The sequence below is a fragment of the Emys orbicularis genome, chromosome 1 (assembly GCF_028017835.1).
Source record: "Emys orbicularis isolate rEmyOrb1 chromosome 1, rEmyOrb1.hap1, whole genome shotgun sequence".
Lineage (NCBI taxonomy): Eukaryota > Metazoa > Chordata > Testudines > Emydidae > Emys > Emys orbicularis.
In genome coordinates, this window is record NC_088683.1 from 89,262,487 (window position 1) to 89,282,039 (window position 19,553).

The 19,553-nt window shown below is 39.0% G+C and overlaps 1 protein-coding gene across 5 annotated transcripts in view; it reads left to right on the forward strand.

Annotated features, from left to right (window-relative positions):
* Window positions 1-14,827, forward strand: part of TMPO (thymopoietin) — a 54,869-nt gene extending 40,042 nt beyond the window's left edge. Inside the window, exons 4-9 of one of the 5 annotated variants that reach the window (XM_065402389.1) lie at window positions 3,813-3,913; window positions 7,772-7,891; window positions 8,005-8,100; window positions 8,668-8,781; window positions 10,065-10,159; window positions 12,704-14,827. In XM_065402389.1, the coding sequence (XP_065258461.1) occupies window positions 3,813-3,913; window positions 7,772-7,891; window positions 8,005-8,100; window positions 8,668-8,781; window positions 10,065-10,159; window positions 12,704-12,998 (821 nt within the window). In that variant the 3' untranslated portion in view covers window positions 12,999-14,827. The remainder of the gene's footprint in view (window positions 1-3,812; window positions 3,914-7,771; window positions 7,892-8,004; window positions 8,101-8,667; window positions 8,782-10,064; window positions 10,160-12,703) is intronic. The other 4 variants (XM_065402397.1, XM_065402407.1, XM_065402416.1 and 1 more) reach the window with 4 other exon arrangements.
* The last annotated feature ends 4,726 nt before the right edge of the window (window positions 14,828-19,553 follow it).

The following is a 19,553-nucleotide window of genomic DNA, read 5'->3' on the forward strand; positions in this document are numbered from 1 at the left end:
GGAGAAATGAAAGTTGGGCTCATACACATGAGGTTTTTATAGCTCTTTGGCATTCAGAACAGCTCAGTGTAATGATGTATGGGAGCTGGAGTAAGAAGGCAACATATGATAAAAATTACTAAGGCTTTGTCTACACTGGCAAGTGAAAGACAAAATTTTGTCATTCAGAGGTGTTAAAACCACCCTCTTCCTGCCCCTCCCCCCCGAAAGGCCGAAGTTTTGTCGATGACAGGCGCTGGTGCGAACAGCGCTTTGTCAGCAGGAGCGCTGTCCTACCGACAACACTAATGCCGCTCATTGGGGGTGGAAGTTTTTAGTCAGCAGGAGAACCCTCTCCTGCCGAACTGCACGCCTTTTAGCACCACAGCTGTAGCAGCGCAACCGTGTCACTAAAAGCTGCGTAGTGTAGATGTAGCCTAAGTTGTTTGAGAGACTAGGTGGGTGAGAATATCTTCTATTGGACCAAGTTATGTTGGGGAAAGAGACAGACAAGCTTTCAAGCTCCACTGTGCTCCTCTTCAGGTTTGGGAGAGGTAATCAGTCACAGCTAAACACAAGGTGGGGCTGGTTAAGTGTAGGATTTAACATGTTGCAAAATGAAGTGTCCATTAACACCACTGTACTTAAAGCAGGCTAGTGGGTTACAGGTTGTTGTAAAGAGATCTAGAATCATAGAATTGTAATACTGGAAGGGACCTTGAGAAGCCATCCAATCCCCTGCACTCAAGGCAGGACTAAGTACAGTGATTCCTCACTTAACGTCGTCCCGGTTAACGTTGTTAGGTCGCTGATCAATTAGAGAACATGCTCATTTAAAGTTGCACAATGCTCCCTTATGTCGTTTGGCAGCCGCCTGCTTTGTCCACTGCTTGTAGGAAGAGCAGCCTGTTGGAGCTAGCTGGTGGGGGCTTGGAACCAGGGTGGGCCAGCAGCCCCCTATCCGCTCCCCTAAGTTCCCTGTGCGGCTGCCATCCAGCAGGATATCAATGGCTGGACAATTCAGGTGTCCCTCCCCCCACTGCCGTGTGCTGCTCCTGCCCTCTGCCTTGGAGCTGCTCCTGGGAGCCTCCTGCTTGCTGTCCGGAAGGGTGGGGGGGAAGAGAGGAGAGGGGTGCTGATGTCAGGGTGTCCCCCTCCCCCCGCTCCTGTATCCCATCTCCACAGGGTGGGGTGGTGGCATGACAGTGCTCAGGACAGAGGGAGCTTGCTGGCAGCAGCTGCTGTCTTAACTTGCTGATCTACTTAAAAAGGCAGTGTACTTAGAGTGGGGTCAGTGTACTTAAAGGGGCAATGCGACACACACATACATGATGTGTGTCTGTCTGTGTGTGTCTCACACACACGCATGCATTCCTCCTTCTCCCCCCCCCCCCCCCCCCCGGCACTTTGGAAAGTGGAGAGAGTGGTGCACTCGAGTGGGATAGTGTGGGTTCATCATCACGTTCAGTTTCCGCAGGGAATGTTTGCAGCCACTGCCATGTGTCTGTCTCCTCCCTCCGTTTTTGCTGCCTTGCAGAGTGTGAGGCTACATTAACAACAATGTGTTAAGCCTTGAGGGCTCAGCCGAGTGCTAGTTCATCATTTAGCAGTAAGGCATTCCCTGGGAAATATCCCACTCTCTTCCACCATCTGACTCCATCACTTCAACCAAGATTCACAATCATTGCTGTGTACAGTATTAAATTTTGTTTAAAACTTGTGGTTGGTGTGTGTGTGTATATATATATATATATATATATATATATATATATATATATATATATGTATATATATATATATATATATATATATATATATATATATAATGTGTGTGTATGTGTATATATAATAAAATAATTTTTTTTTTCTCCCGCCGCATTTACATTAATTCTTATGGGGAAATTGGATTCACTTAACATCGTTTCACTTAAAGTAGCATTTTTCAGGAACATAACTACAATGTTAAACAAGGAGTTACTGTAGACCATCCCTGACAGGTGTTTGGAGATTAAGAGCAGGTTAGACGATGGAGATCACACAACCTCTCTAGGCAATTTATTTCCGTGTTTAAGTACCCTGAGAGTTAGGAAGTTTTTCTTAATGTCCAACCTAAACCACCCTTGCTGCAATTTAAGCCCATTGCTTGTACTATCCTCAGAGGTTAAGGAGAACAATTTTTCTCCATCCTCCTTGTGACAACCATTAATGTACTTGAAAACTGTTATCATGTTGTCCCCCGAACCCCACCCCCTCAGTCTTTTCTCCAGACTAAACCAACCCAGGTTGTGTACTGTTGTTTTTTCAATCTTCCCTCATAGGTCATGTCTTCTAGACCTTTTATCATTTTTGTTACTCTTCTCTGGACTTTCAGGAAAGATGTGGAGAAATATGCTCCCCGGAACTGGACACACTACTCCAGTTGAGGCCTAATCAGTGTGGAGTAGAGCAGAAGAATTACTTCTCGTGTCTTGCTTGCAACACTTCTGCTAAAACATCTCAGAATGATGTTTGCTTGTGTGGTTTTGTGTGTGTAACTGTTACACTGTTGACTCTTATTTAGCTTGTGATTCACTATGATCCTCCAATCCCTTTCCGCAATACTCCTTTCTAGGTAGTCATTTCCCATTTTATATGTGTGCCACTGATTGTTCTTTCCTAAGTGAAGTACTGTGCATTTGTCCTTATTGAATTTCATCCTGTTTACTTCAGACCAGTTCTCCAGTTTATCCAGATCATTTTTAATTTTAATCCTATCCTCTGAAGCACTTGCAAGCCCTCCCTGCTTGGTATCATCCACAAACTTTTTGAGTGTACTCGGTGCCATTATCTAAATCATTGATGAAGATATTCCCTGCGGTACCCCACTTGATATGCCCTTCCAGCTTGACTGTGAACCATTGATAACTACTCTCGGAACGATTTTCCAACCAGTTGTGCACCCACCTTAGGGCTGGTCCACACTAACCCCCCACTCTGAACTAAGATACGCAACTTCAGCTACGTTATTCACGTAGCTGAAGTCGAACTATCTTAGTTCGAACTTACCGCAGGTCCACACGTGGCAGGCAGGCTCCCCCGTCGACTCCGCGTACTCCTCTCGCGGAGCAGGAGTACCGGCGTCGACGGCGAGCACTTCCGGGATCGATTTATCGCGTCTAGACAAGACGTGATAAATCGATCCCAGAAGATCGATTGCTTACCGCCGGACCCGGAAGTAAGTATAAACGTACCCTTATAGTAGCTCCATCTAGGTTGTATTTCCCTAGTTTGAGAAGGTCATGCGAGATGGTATCAAAAGCCTTACTAAAGTCAAGATATACCACATCTACCACTCCCCCCCTCCTCCCAATCCACAAGGCTCATTACCCTGTCAAATAAAGCTATTAGGTTGGTTTGACAAAATTTTGTTCTTGACAAAGCCATGCTGACTGTTACTTATCACCTTATTATCTTCTAGGCGGTTGCAAATTGATTGCTTATTTATTTGCTCCATTATCTTTCAGAATACTGACAAAATAGAAACTTTTTGTTCACACTAAAATGAGCAGCTATGGACTTTCTATAGATTCAGGGTAAAACTGACATAAGTGAAACTTGAATCCGATCAGGGAGCAGTTCTTTTTCACTCACTTTTCAAACGAGTATCACACATGAAACAAAGGGGTGTTAGCAGTACAATTAAAATATATTGTTATAGTCTTTATTGGGTTGTTATGGTCTTGACAGTTACTTAAGGTGACCACTTTTTTTTTTTTTTTTAATATTCTAGGTAGAATGTTTGATTTTGGCTCTTTCCGTTGCCAAAGAGTAATGGTGACTGATTTTATTCTCAGATCCCAAGGTAGAGTTCAGACTTGAGAAGAGAGAACCACTGAAAGCCAAGACAAAGACTCCGGTAACACTCAAACAAAGAAGAGTTGCTGAACATAATCAGGTATTGTTATTTTAATGGCATTTTCTTACCAACTTGTAATTGTGAGTATACTTGCAGTAGCTGAATTTTTCATATTGCACTTGACTAATATTCACATATGGTTAATATTTTAAGTGGGCTAAACTGTTTATCACAAGTTTTCCAGGAATCATGCAGAAATTAAACACAACCCAAGTCTTAGCTAATCCTGGAGCTATTTTTTAATATTTTGCCTACTCAGTAACACTTAACTTTAGCAGAATATAGCTGCTAATCTTAGCTTTTGCTTTTTTCTAGGATATTGTAGGCAGCACTGCTGTAGTTAAGGTTGCATAACACTTTCTATTATAAAACCATTTTCAGTGACTTATAAATTTGCCAAATTATTGAAATTTCCTTGTTGAATGTCTCCAAGAAACATTTTTGGAACCTTCAGCAAAACCAGCTCTGTAAAGTTCTCTCAGAACAAAGTTAGGGAAAATAATTGTTTGCTTAATTAAAATATCCTGGTATCTGTTGGAGAGGCTTTAGTGCCTCTGTGCTTTTAGAGTGAGGACTTAACCTCCCCACCAATTTTATCCTAAGAGAAGAACATATTATGTGGGGGAAAACAGTCTTCAGTTGTAGGGTCAAATACTATCAATGCATACACATATGGGCACTTATTAACTTTTGAGTGCCTCACTTTGAAATGCTAATACACTCTAGCTTGCTTAATGAAGGCTTTTTGTGTTTGGGTTTTAGGGTGTGTAGATTCATTCCTTAAAAAATGAGTTGATCATGTGGACTTCAGGAGTTTGATTTATCAAATACCTGTAGCTAATCAACCCTTGTGAAGTTAGCATATCAATGTGAATATCCTTTTGTCCAGATTAGTGTATTTCATCAGATGATCCAGTTTTGGCTAGTAGTAGTGTAGTGCCCTGACTAACATTTCTTTTTGCTGAAGAAAGGTAGTGGAATCCTTGTGGAGCAACTATTTGAGTAACTGGCTTTTGCAGAACTTTGCAATGATCTGTGCTATGTTGATGAGGGTGGGCTGGCAGTATGAGGGAACAGAATAGAAAAATTTCTTTTAAAATGGTGTTTCAGCCACTGATACTAGTGCACGCTGCTCTGAATCTTTCCTTTCTCTGGAATTTGTCACCAATGGCTGTTTCAGAAATGGTGAACTCTTACTAATTTTGTCTGTTTTGAAACAGACATCCAAGTACCACTTAATTTTGTCTGGGCTGGGGCATATATAGACATATGCTAATGTAACTTATTGTCAAACTGTTCCAGTTCACTTTGATGGGAATCAAAATCAAGGAGTCATACTGAAACACTTCTGCTCTTTCCAGTTGAAGCAAAAATTCAAAATTGTTGACTGCACAATATTATTTTAAAGGATATTTAAACACTTAATCAGCCAAGAATCCTTTTAAAATGAATACTTCAAATTAGATTCCTAAACAAGTTGCCTGATTTCCCCCCCCCCCCCCAAAAAATTGATGCTCTTCCAGCAGCTCCCACTGATTTCAATGTGACAGAGATGTTGGCGTGTCCAAATCTCTTGAAAAATCAGGCCTCTATCCTGGAGTGTGCATATATTTTTCAAGAGAGAGCACACCAACATCTCTGTCTTGTTGAAATCCGTAGCATCCTGTCTTAGAACCATAATGGGAAACAAAGTTAAGACAGTGTTGTGAAGTCATTGCTTTAATGTCCATTTTATTAAAATGTGCCCTTTGAATGGACCCACTTGGCAAAATAAACATACCTGTACTCTGAACAAACCCCTTCTCTCCCAGGACCCCAAGAGATCAAATAGACCTTGCAGTGTCACCTGAAGTCTTTTATCTTAGCAGTTTGTCAAACCAACAGGAGAAATATATGTGAAAGAACACCCTCAGAAAACAACCTGCTTTCACAACCTCCTAGATTAAACAAACAGACGTTAATTTGACTTTCTCGCCTGATCTCTTGAGGTATCTAGGACCTCAAACTAAGTATTTCAAATGTATATGGTCTGCCAAAATAGTACTCCACTGAGTCTGAAATCTGCACCTATATGACCCAGTGCTAATTCAGCTGGTATCTTATCCAATTCACCGGGTTGACTCAAAGAGAATAGTAAAACTCTTCATACAAATCTTTCAAAATGATGAATATTTACTGGTTTAAACCATAATAACCCTCTCTTTAGCTAGGCTGACCTGGACCCATTAATATTCTTTAAAATCTAGTAAATGGAAATGCTAAATGACTACAATAGAAGCTGAAAGTACTTTGAGTGGTTAAAGCTGCAAACAATATAATCTAAAATCTGTAACAGGCAAAGATTTATGAATGAACTTCAGTAAAGTACAGTAAACTTCCAAAATTATCCTTGCTTTTTAGGAAAGGAAATAATCCAAAATTTGTGGGGGGAGAGGAGATGGGGTTAGATTTGGAAGGAAAGAATTGTTTAATTTGAGAAGAGTTTTTTCTTACAATTTAAAGAAATATTGCCAACAGTTTAGGCTCAGATTTAGCCTACTCCATGAAATTTAGGATCTAGTGGGAAGTGATGTTTTTCTCAAAATCCAATTTAAAAGTTCACCACTTAGTAATTGAAAAGTTTAGGAGACTATAACTTGTCTTACCTACATAAAAACTTGTACTCCTTCTACTGGATTTGTAGCAACAATAAACAAGCAATCTTTTTTTCCCCTCTCTCTCTCTCTCTTTCTCTTTCTCTCTCTCTCTCTCTCTCTCTGATGTGTTAGGAAGAGCTATCTTATAAATAACAACAAACTACCAAACTTCCTGAATTTATTAAAAGGAAAACATGCACATTACATTTGTTTTGCTACTCGCTTCAGATTATTGCTCACTTTTTTTTACTAGTGTAAACTTCTTTTCCTCAAAAATAGTTTGTTTTTTAAATACAGTGGTAACTCTCTAGTTTTTAACTGTTTAATATTGGCTATTTTATGGATTTGGGATTTTTAATTGTGTTTCAAGTTGCTAGTGTAAAACTGCAGCTTTTTATGCTGCTTCTGTAGATTTGGGGTCTTTCCTCACTCTTTGAGACTTAACCTGAAAAGGATGGTCCCACTTACTTAAACCCACAATACTATTATTACTGTGGTGAATGACCTCATTCCTCCAATGGATATAAAGCCATTGGAAAACTCCTAAGTTAAATCTTATTCTAATACTAGTATGACACTTGTTTTTAGTATCTAATGGACTGGTTTAGGTTTGACTAATTAATTATGTCTCAAGTCTTGGCCATAAGGAATGGGCAAAGCTTAATTTATGGATATAAAACTTGTTACAATTATGGGGGAGACTTTCAAAGGCACAAATGGTATTTAGGCAAACAATTTCTGATGAATTTCAAACTGCTGTATGTATCTTTGGAAACCTCCCTATCTTGTGTTCAGAGGAGATAAAACTGCATCTGAGTAAAGGGTTTTGGTAACACCTGTTTCCACAGATGCACAAGAGGTTTGTTTTTTATCTATGCAGATGAGATATCTGGGTTAAATGGCATATCGGCTCATCAGTGGTTATCCAGGTTCAAGACAGAGATGAGGTTTTAGCCAGTGATGATGTAAACCATTTATACTCTACACTTACTGGAGATGGTAGCTGTCACTTTGTTCTGATAATAATAATACATTGTCTGTTCAACTCCATATAAATAGGAATCCTCTTAAGGATAGTGTTGTGTATAATACTTGATATCCAATATTAATGCAGGTATTCTAGAAGGCAAGATATTTGGAAAGCAAGTGTGCTACACACCTACATCTGGAATATGCATGCTTCTATGGCTTTTAGTTATGGACACTTCAGTGTTGGGACATGGCTTTTATATGCTTGCTAATGTATTTGATGCTTGAATAGAACTATTCTCAAGATGGAGTTACTGAGGCTATCTGGACAAGTGGATCGTCAAAAAGTGGACCTCTTCAGGCAGTTTCTAGGGAGTCTACAAGAGTATCAAGAAGAACACCAAGGAAAAGGGTGATGAGAGGCTTATTGCAATCTAGACTCGTTTTACTTTTTCCTGAGATTGTCAGGGCCCTAGAGACTATTTTTTACACTCACTGTTTTTGTTTTGTTTTTTAAACAAACAGGTGGAAACTACAGCACAGTTGCCTGTAGATGATGCAGTAATGTCAGAGGGTACTCCCATAGCTGAAACTATAGTGGCTTCAAGCAACGAGACCCTAGTAAATATATCTAATAAATTATACAAGTGGTATCCTTCTGTAATGTACCTTTTAACTTACACTAGAAAGCGTTTTTACTTTAAACAAATCTAACTCCACTTGATAGCCCCCAATACTTAATGTATTTTTACTTTCTGTCAGATATGCTTCCCTCTCCATTTTATCAGTCTTATATGAGCATATGTTCTTGCACCAAACCCTGAAGCCTCCTGCTGCTTGCCTGGTCTGAGCCAGTATGATAGTTCCTATCTTCTTAAAAGTGGAAGATTGGGGAACTTCAGTACCACAGCCTTCATGGAGGGTCCATTTTATTTAATATGTGCAACAAACCTGCCTTGAGGGTTTGTGAGCTTCTGTCACTAAACAGCTTTAAGAAAAAAATACTGAAACTATGTCGCTAATGTATTTAGAATGTTTTTCCAACGTAGCTTCTCTTAAATCATCTTTTTTTTTTTTTTTTTCCCCAAGTGGTAACTTTTAGTATCCAAATGTTTAACACAGATTTTGTCTTATTTTTGTTTTTCTTTTGTATTTTGGTTAATTGAGTCTGAACAATTTGAATCTCAGCAGGTTGTCAATAGGGTGCCTGGAAATTTCAAGCATGCAGCTCCTACACTGTCAATCAGTGAATTCTCAGACTTGCCCAGAAGAACACCAAAGAAACCATTGATGACAGCTGAAGTAAATGAATTAAAATTTAGATTATCATTATTTCTGGACAGAGTTCTTGTATTTTATTTATTCATTCCTGCAGAAGTGGGAATGAGGGTGTAGTTCTCTAACAGGTGGCATGAGGATATTCAGATCAAACTAGCATTATATCATGGCTTGACTGATGAATGTAAGGTTTAAAAGTTTGGCCAATAAAATACCTGCTTAGTTTTGAGCCATTCTGCATTTCTGGGGTCATGTTTGCAGTTTTTGTGCTGCTTCTGTCATCAATGTAGCATGTTGGTTTTTTGTACAATTCCTTGTCAAGTTAGTTGAATAGAGAGAGTACATGGCTCTTGAATTTTGAAAAATTGATCACGTCTGTGGCTTAATTTAGAGCATCAAATAGCAGGATTATTTTAAACCAAAAGCCTACTCCAGTAACATTACTGGAGTAGATCTGCCTCTTCTTTTAATAGCTAAAATGCCCCTGCTTCTAGAGTGTTTGACTATATTATCTCTGGAAACCCTTTTTTATGCTAAAAATTTTAGACCTGATATTGTATGCTGTTCTGCAGCATTACTATTTTCCTATTAGAAATCAATAGGATTTATCACTTTTGCATTACTCATTTTGAGTACAACTCAGTCTTAAAAATAGATAAGAAATCTTTAATTAAAAACTAGTGCCTCTGCTTTCAGATGTGTGTCCACGTCTTCATGTAGTATGTGAAATGGGCTACCTCATTTGCTTACAGAGATGATCTGACGTTATGTTGGTAACTGAGCACTGAGCTGATACCCATTAAATTTATTAAAAACAAGTGCTTTACTGTCTCAAACCCAATAAGCCTTTGCAGTCAGTGTTTTGCTATATTGCAGCACTTTCGCTTACCACAGCAAGAGGAAACAGGTCGTCCTCATAAACATACTGTTAACATTGGTCACACACAATCCAGTGATCTGCTCAACACAGCCATGATAGAGGTGATGACTAGTCCCTTTTGATCATCTGTATTGTTGTCTGATTGGTGTATAAGTACTGCATAAGTAACAACAAAGTATTCTTCATGTTTGAAGGAAACTGAGGACAACGCTGAATACATCTGGACACCAAAAATCACTAGACAGCTGCCAGTAACAAAGCTTAAACCAACAATTAAAATCCAGGAAAGACTTCTTAAAATTCACTGGGTGAACCAAATTCTCCCTTTCAAATCACCTAGGGTTATGGTCACTCTAAATATCTATACTAGAGGGAAAAAAGCTATTGAGTTTGGTAAGGTTTATAATTCTTCTATTTGTTCCCGTAGGTGGTGGAGAAAACACTAGCAGAAGAACGAAGAGTAGAAAGAGATATTCTTAAGGAAATGTTCCCATATGAAGTATCAACACCTACAGGAATTAGGTACAATTAAAGTATCTTATGTTTTACTCAATCATGAGAGAAAAAGACTTCCCCCCCCCCCCCCCCCCCCCGGGTTTAATTAGGTTGTATTGCTAAGAAATCTCTAAGAATTAATCAGTACTTTGTGGCTCAACCTCGGAGCACACCATAGAGCTAGATGGCACGCCTTTCTGCATATAACTGTTAAAATTAACTTATCCCATTAGATCTAAAACTGAATTTACCTGGGCTAACAAGAGTTTGCTCTAGTATCACAAACATTATTGAAATGTGGTGTGATTTAGGCTTCAGATACTAAAAGTAAATAAGCCTTTTATAAACAGAATTACTTCAGATAAGGAATCTTCTTTTTAAAATGACACAGATTAAACCAGTTTAATTTCTTCTGAAATGAAGTCCAGTATTCCACCATGGGATTTTAAATAATAAAAATGGTAAAACTTTTGAGGCTAAAAATATCCTGTTAGCTTGTATTCCAGGCAGAAAGATATGCACATTTTTTAAAAGTACTGCTTCAGCAGAGCACTGAATTCTGTAGCCATAATCCGCTTACTGCTCCATATAGAGACCAGACACTGGACTGACATTGGTCAGTACCAGCTGCTTCAAAGGAAAGCGCCAAAAAAAGTATAGAAAATTTCCTTCTTGTATAATGTAGGAAGGTAAAAAGAAATGTCTGACTTGACTTCTCCATACCATTCATTATTTTGCATTCTTGTATCATATTTATCTTATAAACTAAGTAACTCCAGTCTCTTTTGAGGTTCAACATACCAAGTCTTTGGTATGCTTCCTGATTTCCATCACTTATTTATATACTCTTTCTCTCATTCTTGTGCATCCAAACGCTTTGTTTTTGATCTCTGCTTGTTAGAACATAAGAAAGGCCGTACTGGGTCAGACCAAAGGTTCAACAGTAACACCTAAAGGCCAGAGCCCTATTGTGGTAGTAATCTTACAAACACATAACAAAGGTGGTCTGTGCCCAGGAGCTCTTATAAATAGACAACACTGGCAACTGCACAAACTGGAAGTGTAAGATGATAATGAGATCATAGTAACAGACTTTCATTGAGCTACCTGCATTGGTGCCCATGTCTTTTCCTTAACAAAGCTTTTCCTGTACAACCATTCTTTATCTGGCATGTTGGGGGAATGGGGGGGGGGTCCCGGTTAGTCAAAAATCCCAGTTAACTAAGTTATATTTTTCAATGGCAGGAGGGAGCTTAGGTGTGGGAGGGGGCTCAAGGATGGGGGAGGGAGTTTCGGGGAGGGAGAGGGCACGGGAGAGGGCACGGGTGCCAAATCTGGCGGGGCTCATCTCAGGCGGCTCCCTGCAAGCAGCGACATGTCCTTGCAGCTCCTAGGTGGAGGCGTGGCCAGGCAGATCTGCACACTGCCTCTACCCACAGATGCTGTCCCCGCAGTTCTCGTTGGCCGCAGTTCCTGGCCAATGGGAGCTGCGGAGCCAGTGCGTGGGGCGGGACGGGCAGCACACGAAGCCCCCATGGCCGTTCCTCCACCTAGGAGCAGCAGGGACATGTTGCCGCTTGCGAGGAGCCAGGTAGGGAGCCTGCTGGCCCCCCACCAACTGGACTTTTAATGGAGATATCAGACATGCCAGTTTCTAGAACTTTACGGTTGGTGAAGTGCCTGATAACACAACTTTTACTGTAGTTCATTGAAATGAAGTGTTGAGTATTCACTGCTGGTTTGCAGAAAGCATTGACATTGTTATTGGAATTTAAAATGTCCCAACAGAGACAATTTGACTTTGCATGCCTCAGAAGCACATACGTTCTAATAGTTAAGAAATGATATCCGTGAATGTCTGCACCCATGTCCCTAAAATCAGGGACTTCCTCTTTATGAGTATGGAATCGTCTGCTTGCTGTGGTACCATTGTAGGGCAAGGAGAGTAGTCCTGCCCAACGCAGCTTTTCTTGTTTTTTGGACTGCTGGTTTGACTAACTCCACCCCTTTACTCTTCCTTCCCCGAGGGACGACAGTGATGAGAGCTAAGATCTCTACCAAAGTTCTTTGCTCCTTAAGTAGAGGGGACACTAATCACTAACAAATCTTTTTGCCAACCCCTGGAGCCTCATCCAGTCCACCTTGGCAAGCATTCTGTGTAATTGAAATCAATATATTTGAAAATGTAGAAAACATCCAAAAATATTTAAATAATATTCTATTGTTTAACCATGCCATTAAAACAGCGATTAATCGCAATTAATTTTTTTTTCATTGTTTGACAGCCCTGCTTGATACACAAATAGCCAGACTTAGGTATCCTATCAATCTTTCTGCATATAGGGTTGAAAGACACTCTTCACATTTTACTTTCTCTTTCCCATCACTGGTGAACTGTATGCCTGAAAGCTTACCCATGGGCAGTAGAGAAATCTGTCCTTAACATTTTAAAACAGAATATCTGATGTGCATTCTGATCCTTAACAGATCCTTAATCTGTTTAAACTAAAACTTTTATATACTTTAGATTGCCACTTAATCATGTGACTAATTATTCTTTTTAATTAACAGTGCTAGCTGCCGCAGACCAATCAAAGGAGCTGCTGGCCGACCTATAGAGCTCAGTGACTTCAGAATGGAGGAAAGCTTTTCATCTAAATATGTTTCAAAATATGTTCCTTTAGCAGATGACAAACCAGAGAAACCAGTAACAAAAAAACGCTCCATTCCCATGTGGATAAAGATTCTGCTGTTTGTTGTTGTGTCAGTCTTCTTATTTGTGGTTTATCAATCTATGGAAACCAACCAAGGAAATCCTTTTTCTAAATATCTTGGTGTCCCTGAGGCAAAGATCCAAGCTGATTGATCATCTCCTATGGCACACCCAACTTGATCTGTGTTTTTTTTAATTGTAGAAAAAAAGAACTCTTCTTCCCTACTGTTGTCACAAGGACTGCTTACAACTGTGATTGCAACTTGACAAATTGAATAACGAAGCATAAATAAACAAGACAGTATAAATGGACATCAGTAACTTTTTCTGGACTAGTAGGAGATAACTTTGTGCCATATGAGTAACATTTTTTTAGATCTCTGGGACTTTTTGTAGTCTTTATTTTTTTAATGTGGACATCTTTAAATTCATTTTTGAGAAACTGTATATTGTTTTTGCAAACTTGGAAGCTGAGAAGGGCAAAAATGTAGTAAAATGTGAAGCTGTGTTTAAATGCTTTGACTACGTACAGAAAAGAGGTTGTACTTTTTTTCTCTACTACACAATGTGGGGGTAAGGAGGGAGGAGATATTATTAACCTGACAAAGGGAAATGCATCCTTGGATGCATTTTATTGTAACTGTTCAGCTGAATTTGATATATTGTAGCTTGTAGGGAAAGTCTGGCAATAAACTCTTCTGTAATACTGTAACTTTTTAGTAAATGTAACTGTAACCCTGCTGTATTCATTTCTGTAAGGTCTAAGTAACTTTAGTAACTCCACTTAAGAATAACATCGTTTTTTAATTGTAGCTCTTAATTTTAGTGCTTAATACTGTTGTAGGAACCTAATAATTACAGATCTAATTGGCAACAGATCTGTCTTTATAGAGGAACTTATTTATTAGTAATCTGTGTGAAAATAAAATTTGCATCAAATATAATTTGCTACCAAAATATTCTTTTAATCTGTTTTTTGTTTATTGAAGGACTCAAAGTCTAAAGCACTGTGCTACATCTTAAATCTTTCACCAGCATGATTCAGACTGCAGATAAAATTACTGCAGGGCTAGGTTCTTCAAACAAAATTTGTCAAGTCTTTCCCACGGCTTAAGATGATACTCCTTGCAGATGTTCACGTAAAAATGCGTTGCTTCTATAATCATCTTGGATACTCCCTATATCATGAAGTTTCATGTTTGATGTGAAGAGGGCATTGTTATGCTTTGACTTAATTTAGGTTAAAATTACTCATCTTGGATTCAGTTGATTATTTTCTTTTTTCAGTGGAAATGTCTAAACATTCTCAATTCCGTAACTTAGTTACAGGCAACAGATTTTTCCACAACCAGTGAAGTCTGAAATAAAAATAGAATATAAAGTGAATGTATAAAATTGGTGCACTTAAGTCTGCAACATATTGCATATTCTATTCAAAATTACAATTGTAACCTTATAAAAGTGGTACTTTTTTAAAAAAAAAAAAGCTTAGGATATAAATTAATATAGTCGTATCTTTTTTACTGTAACTAGATACAATGTAATAATAATTAGTTCATAGTTGCTCTTATGGAAACTCTTACTTGCTATGTACTTGAGGCAACTTTTACTTATATTTGGTAGCAAAGCAATAGTTTTTTGTCTAAAATAAATGCTTTAATTCTTTTAATTTCTGTTTTTAATCAAATAGTAAAACTTGTGTTCATCCTCTAGAAAATTGTAATGGAAAACATTAATTTTTTGGTGTCAAACTGTGGAAAAATAAAGATGTAATGTGTACTTCAGTGCTTATTTTCATAAGAACTGAAATCAATTACTTTTAATGTGCTGTCTTGTGGTATTGCTAGAACGTATTCTATATGAAGGGCTTTGCTTTTGCTTCTAATCTAAAATGTGTAGAAATATATAACGTTCTAAAGTTCTCTGCCACTGAAGTAAAAAATTTTAAACATTCCCAAAATAAAATTTCACTGTGTAATAATCATTAACAGAGATTCCAGTTCCCTCTTTGTTTTGGGAAAATGTCTTGTTTACAGTAATTCTTAATTGAGCCTATTTTTCTCTACCTATATGTACCAAGATGGTCTTTGCTCCATTTTGCTTTTACTGAACCGAGAGGTTAAACTAACTTCACTTGCTGTGGCATAGAAAACCTATTACGGATCGGTATAGTTTTACAAAAAGAAATACTGTGTATTGACCTGTCTCCAAACTGTTAATTTGTTTACAATTGAATTGTACTTTCAGTGAATGTCTTTTTGTTTCATTCAGCTGTGCTTGCTTTAGAGATTTATATTTACCTTCTAAAGCTACAGCAGAAACAGCATAACTGTACATTTTATTGTGAAACAGCATAACTGTACATTTTATTGGATTAATGGCACTCATTTATGGCATTATGAATGAATCCTTTCAAGTATTCAGTATTTACAGAAGGCAAACAATTCTTAAGTATACTCACTTTCACCTACAGCGAGGAGTCACCCTTTATCTGATAACTTTAGCATGGAACCTTTCTAAAGGTGCTGACCATGTGCACTTTCAAAGGATTGCAGAGAAGTTAGGGTCCCTGAGCACTTACGGGAAAATAAGCCATCAGCTGTCGAAGTTGACCAGTATAGGTGTTACTCCTTTATCTTATTTGTCCAACATTCAGGAGTGGGCTATTGGCTAGATCCATAAAGGGCCTAAAGTGCTGCAATGTTGAGCTGCAATGCCTAGCTTGTAGGAGCCTTACTCTCCAGTAGAATACACAGACCTCCTTGCCCAATGTAAGGAGAGATTTAGGCACCCAAGAATGAGATTCATAAAAGCCAGAACACTGATTGGGAAGTCACCTAAGGTAGCTAGTAGGAAAGGGCTTGGACCCCATCCCTGAGGAAGTTAAGCACTTACTACATCTTGGAATGCCTTAGTCATAGAGTTAAGGCCACTGAAGCATGTAATCTGGCCTGTATAGTACAGGCCACCAACACTGCCCAGTACCCATACACTAAACCAACATGTTTTTATTTTATTTTTATTTTTTTAAAGAAACTTTTAGCCAGTGGTTAGAGTGATGTGGAAGACTCAGGTTCCAATCCCCATGCTCTAATTATTTAATACACTGTGGAACAGGAAAGAGTGAGGCCTGCTCCATTATACCCTCTAGCTCAGTGATTAGGGCACTTTCCTGAGGGGGAAGGGAGGAGACCCAAATTCAAATCCTTTATCCATATCAGACAGTGGAACAATTGAATCTGGTATCCCACCAGCATGCATGTTCTAACCCAGGGGTTCTCAGACTGGGGGTCGGGACCCCTTAGGGGGTTGTGAGGTTATTACATGGGGGGGAGGTTCACGAACTGTCAGCCTCCACCCCAAACCCCGCTTCACCTCCAGCATTTATAATTGTGTTAAATATATAAAAATGATTTTAATTTAAAGGGGCGGGGGGTCGCACTTAGAGGCTTGTTTTGTGAAAGGGGTCACCAGTACAAAAGTTTGAGAACCCCTGTTCTAACCACTGAGCTATAAGGGAGGCACAACCTCTGGCTGTTTTGTATGGGAATGGGCATGCTTGCCTACTACCTAGGCAGGGGAAACACTGAATTTGAGGATTCTGCTGGGATGTATGCATGAGATGGGCACCTAAACTGCAGTAGCTGTGTGCATGCTCACTGGCAGAAACTTTAGTGCCATAGAACTCTAGCTGCCTACAGAGTTAGTAGCTGGGAGGGTGTTTTGAGGATCTTGGTGTCACCTAAAGTGGCAGGTGCCTACATTTTTCTTGGTAGATCTAGCCCTTAGACTTCTTAAATTACAAGCTTTTAGGGAAAGTCTTTATGCCAGTAAAATTTTCAGAAGCAACTATGTGATTTAGGCTCCTCAGACCTATTGACTTCCAAGAGGTATTAGGTGCCCAAGTGCCATTTTCAAAAGTGGCTTAGGGTAAAATTTTCCAAAGCAGCTAATTGACTAGGCTCCTAAATCTATTGCAAAAAATATATATGAAAGGAATTGAATAGGGCATCTTTCTTGGGAGTCCACCACTTTAAGGTGTGGCATTCATTCATGCATGACGGTGTTGGTCACTAATGATTGGCTAGATCCCACAGCTCCCAGCCTGAAAAGTTATATTCAGACTTGTATTGAAGCCTAACTACTTTGTGGACTGCTACATTTGATATAGGGTGGCTAATAACCTTAGGGGTGTGGAGATTTGCCTAGTGATCAGTACTCTACTATTCCAAGAGGTCTCCGATCAAATCCCATTCTGGTCCTGAAGCCTTGAAGGTATTTGTCAATTGCAGGGTGGGAGATTAGTTCCTTAGGCTACTTGTTAGTATGCTGTATTGTCATACAGGACACCCTCATTTCCTGCCTTGATCTGTTTGATCGAGTGGGTAATGTACCACAAAAATGTTTAGGGTACTAAAATGTAAATTTCTGACAATTAGCATATACTAGACTGACTCTTCTATAAAGAAACCTATGAAGAAACACTCAATAGAGCAGCAAAACTCATTGCATAATAGTACATAAGAATGTACTATTCTGGGCCCTACTGGGTCAGACCAAAAGTCCATCTAGCCCAGTATCCTGTGTCCAACAGTGGCCAATGCCAGGTGCCCCAGAGGGAATGAACAGAACAGGTAATCATCAAGTGATCTATCCCCTGTTGCACATTCCCAGCTTCTGGCAAACAGAGGTATTCAAATGAAAGTCAAATAAAACTGGAATGAAAATGTCAAGCATAGAATAAAGTGACTGCCTAAGATAAGGAGTTGCCCACTGGAGGTTCTTTCATTTAGTCTTCAGCATGTATGATGGGGGAATCATAGGACTGGAAGGGACCTCAAGAGTCCAGTCCCCTGTACTAATAGCAGGACTAAGTATTATCTATTCCATAATCACATTAATAATAATTGCTATTATTAATAATTCCACCTCTAAGTCACTCAGGGCTGTGAAAAATTGAATCTCCTGGCCACCATAGTTAGGTGGACCTAACCCTCTGTGTAGCCGTGGCTAGGTTGATGGAAGAATTCTTCTATCAGCCTAGCTACTGCCTCTCGCAGAGGTGGATTAACTACATCAATGGAAAAATCCTGTCCTTTGATGGTGGAAGCATCTTTACTACAGAGACACAGCTGCAGCACCATAACTCTGCTGCTACAGACGCTGTATTGCAGACGTGCCCTTAGGCAACATGATCCAGGGGTGTACTTAAAGAAAAACAAACAAACAATCTAGTCTAGACATCGCTATATTACACTGGTTATAGATACATTTAGGGGATAAAAACCCTTGAACCATATAATCCTGTATCCTTCTGAATAAAAAGATGACTCAATATAAGTTATACAGTTAAAATAATTTAGGCACCGTTGTCTATATCTTTTTGAATTATTTCCCCTCTGAAGTACTCTAGTTTCTTGGCATCCCTGTATAGTAAAACAAAAATAGAAAAAACTAAGTACTATTTTGTCTGGATTGTCTTACATATTTTAGTTTTGCTTACATTTATGTATTTTACCTGTAAGGTTTTATCAGCGCCACAAGAAGCTATTCTCTGTCCATCCTTGGAAAAGCAGGCATGGTAAACTGCATCTGTATAGGGACGGACAACCAAACGGGAGAGGTTCTTCATGGATTTTTTATTTCTACAAAACAGAAATAATAGTCAATGATTTAAGAAAAATACTAATACGTGAGGTTTCTTCTTTCAATCTAATCCACACAAAAAATGCCTGTACATCTATGTTTTGCAGAACACTTTAATATCTTTCACTTTTGTCTTCCAGATTTCAGGGCATAAGAGTAACATATATTGCAACTTTCCACATGCACTATAAGGGCTCGGATAGCTATACGATCTGATCATCCAAAAGTGGGATAATTTTTGTATGAAGAGTGAACAATCACCTACGTGCTAACTTGTTGCTCACTAGTAGGGCACTTTCCTTCCAAAAGCATATTTAGGACAAGTACAGAATCACAGAAGTGCAGGACTGGAAGGGACCTCAATAGGTCAGTTAGTCCAGTCCCCTGCACTCAAGGCAGGACTAAGTAATAACAAGACCATTCCTGACAGGTGTTTGTCTAACTTATTCTTAAAAATCTCCAATGACTGATATTCCACAACCTCCCTAAGCAATTTGTTCCAGTGCTTAACTACCCCGACAGGACGTTTTTACTAATGTCCAACCTAAGCCTCCCTTGCTGCAATTTAAGCCCATTGCTTCTTGTCCTATCCTCAGAGGTTAAGAACAACAATTCTCCCTCCATGTAACAACCTTTTATGTACTTGAAGACTGTTATCATGTCCCCTCTCAGTCTTCTCTTTTCCGGACGAAACAAACCCAATTTTCTTCAATCTTCCCTCAGAGGTCATTTCAGGGAGGAAACACCTTGTAAAATTGAGAGCAGATTTTTACAAACAACAAAAACCCTGTAGATAGATAAAAGCCATGTGATTTCTCAAAACATTGCACACTAGGTAGGCCAAAAACCTAGGTATAATCAGAGCAATTTTTAGGGCAGGTCAAAACTGGTGTTTGGCAATTTGTTTCTGGTTTTAATTCTCCATGGGAGGTTGGATAACACCTACATTGCTGAAACTTCAATTCCATAATGTGAGTCCACTATTAGTTAATATTGGTTACCATCCTGATTTAATGACATGACTTAAAACAATCACAAACAAGCCCTGTTATGCTATTTCTT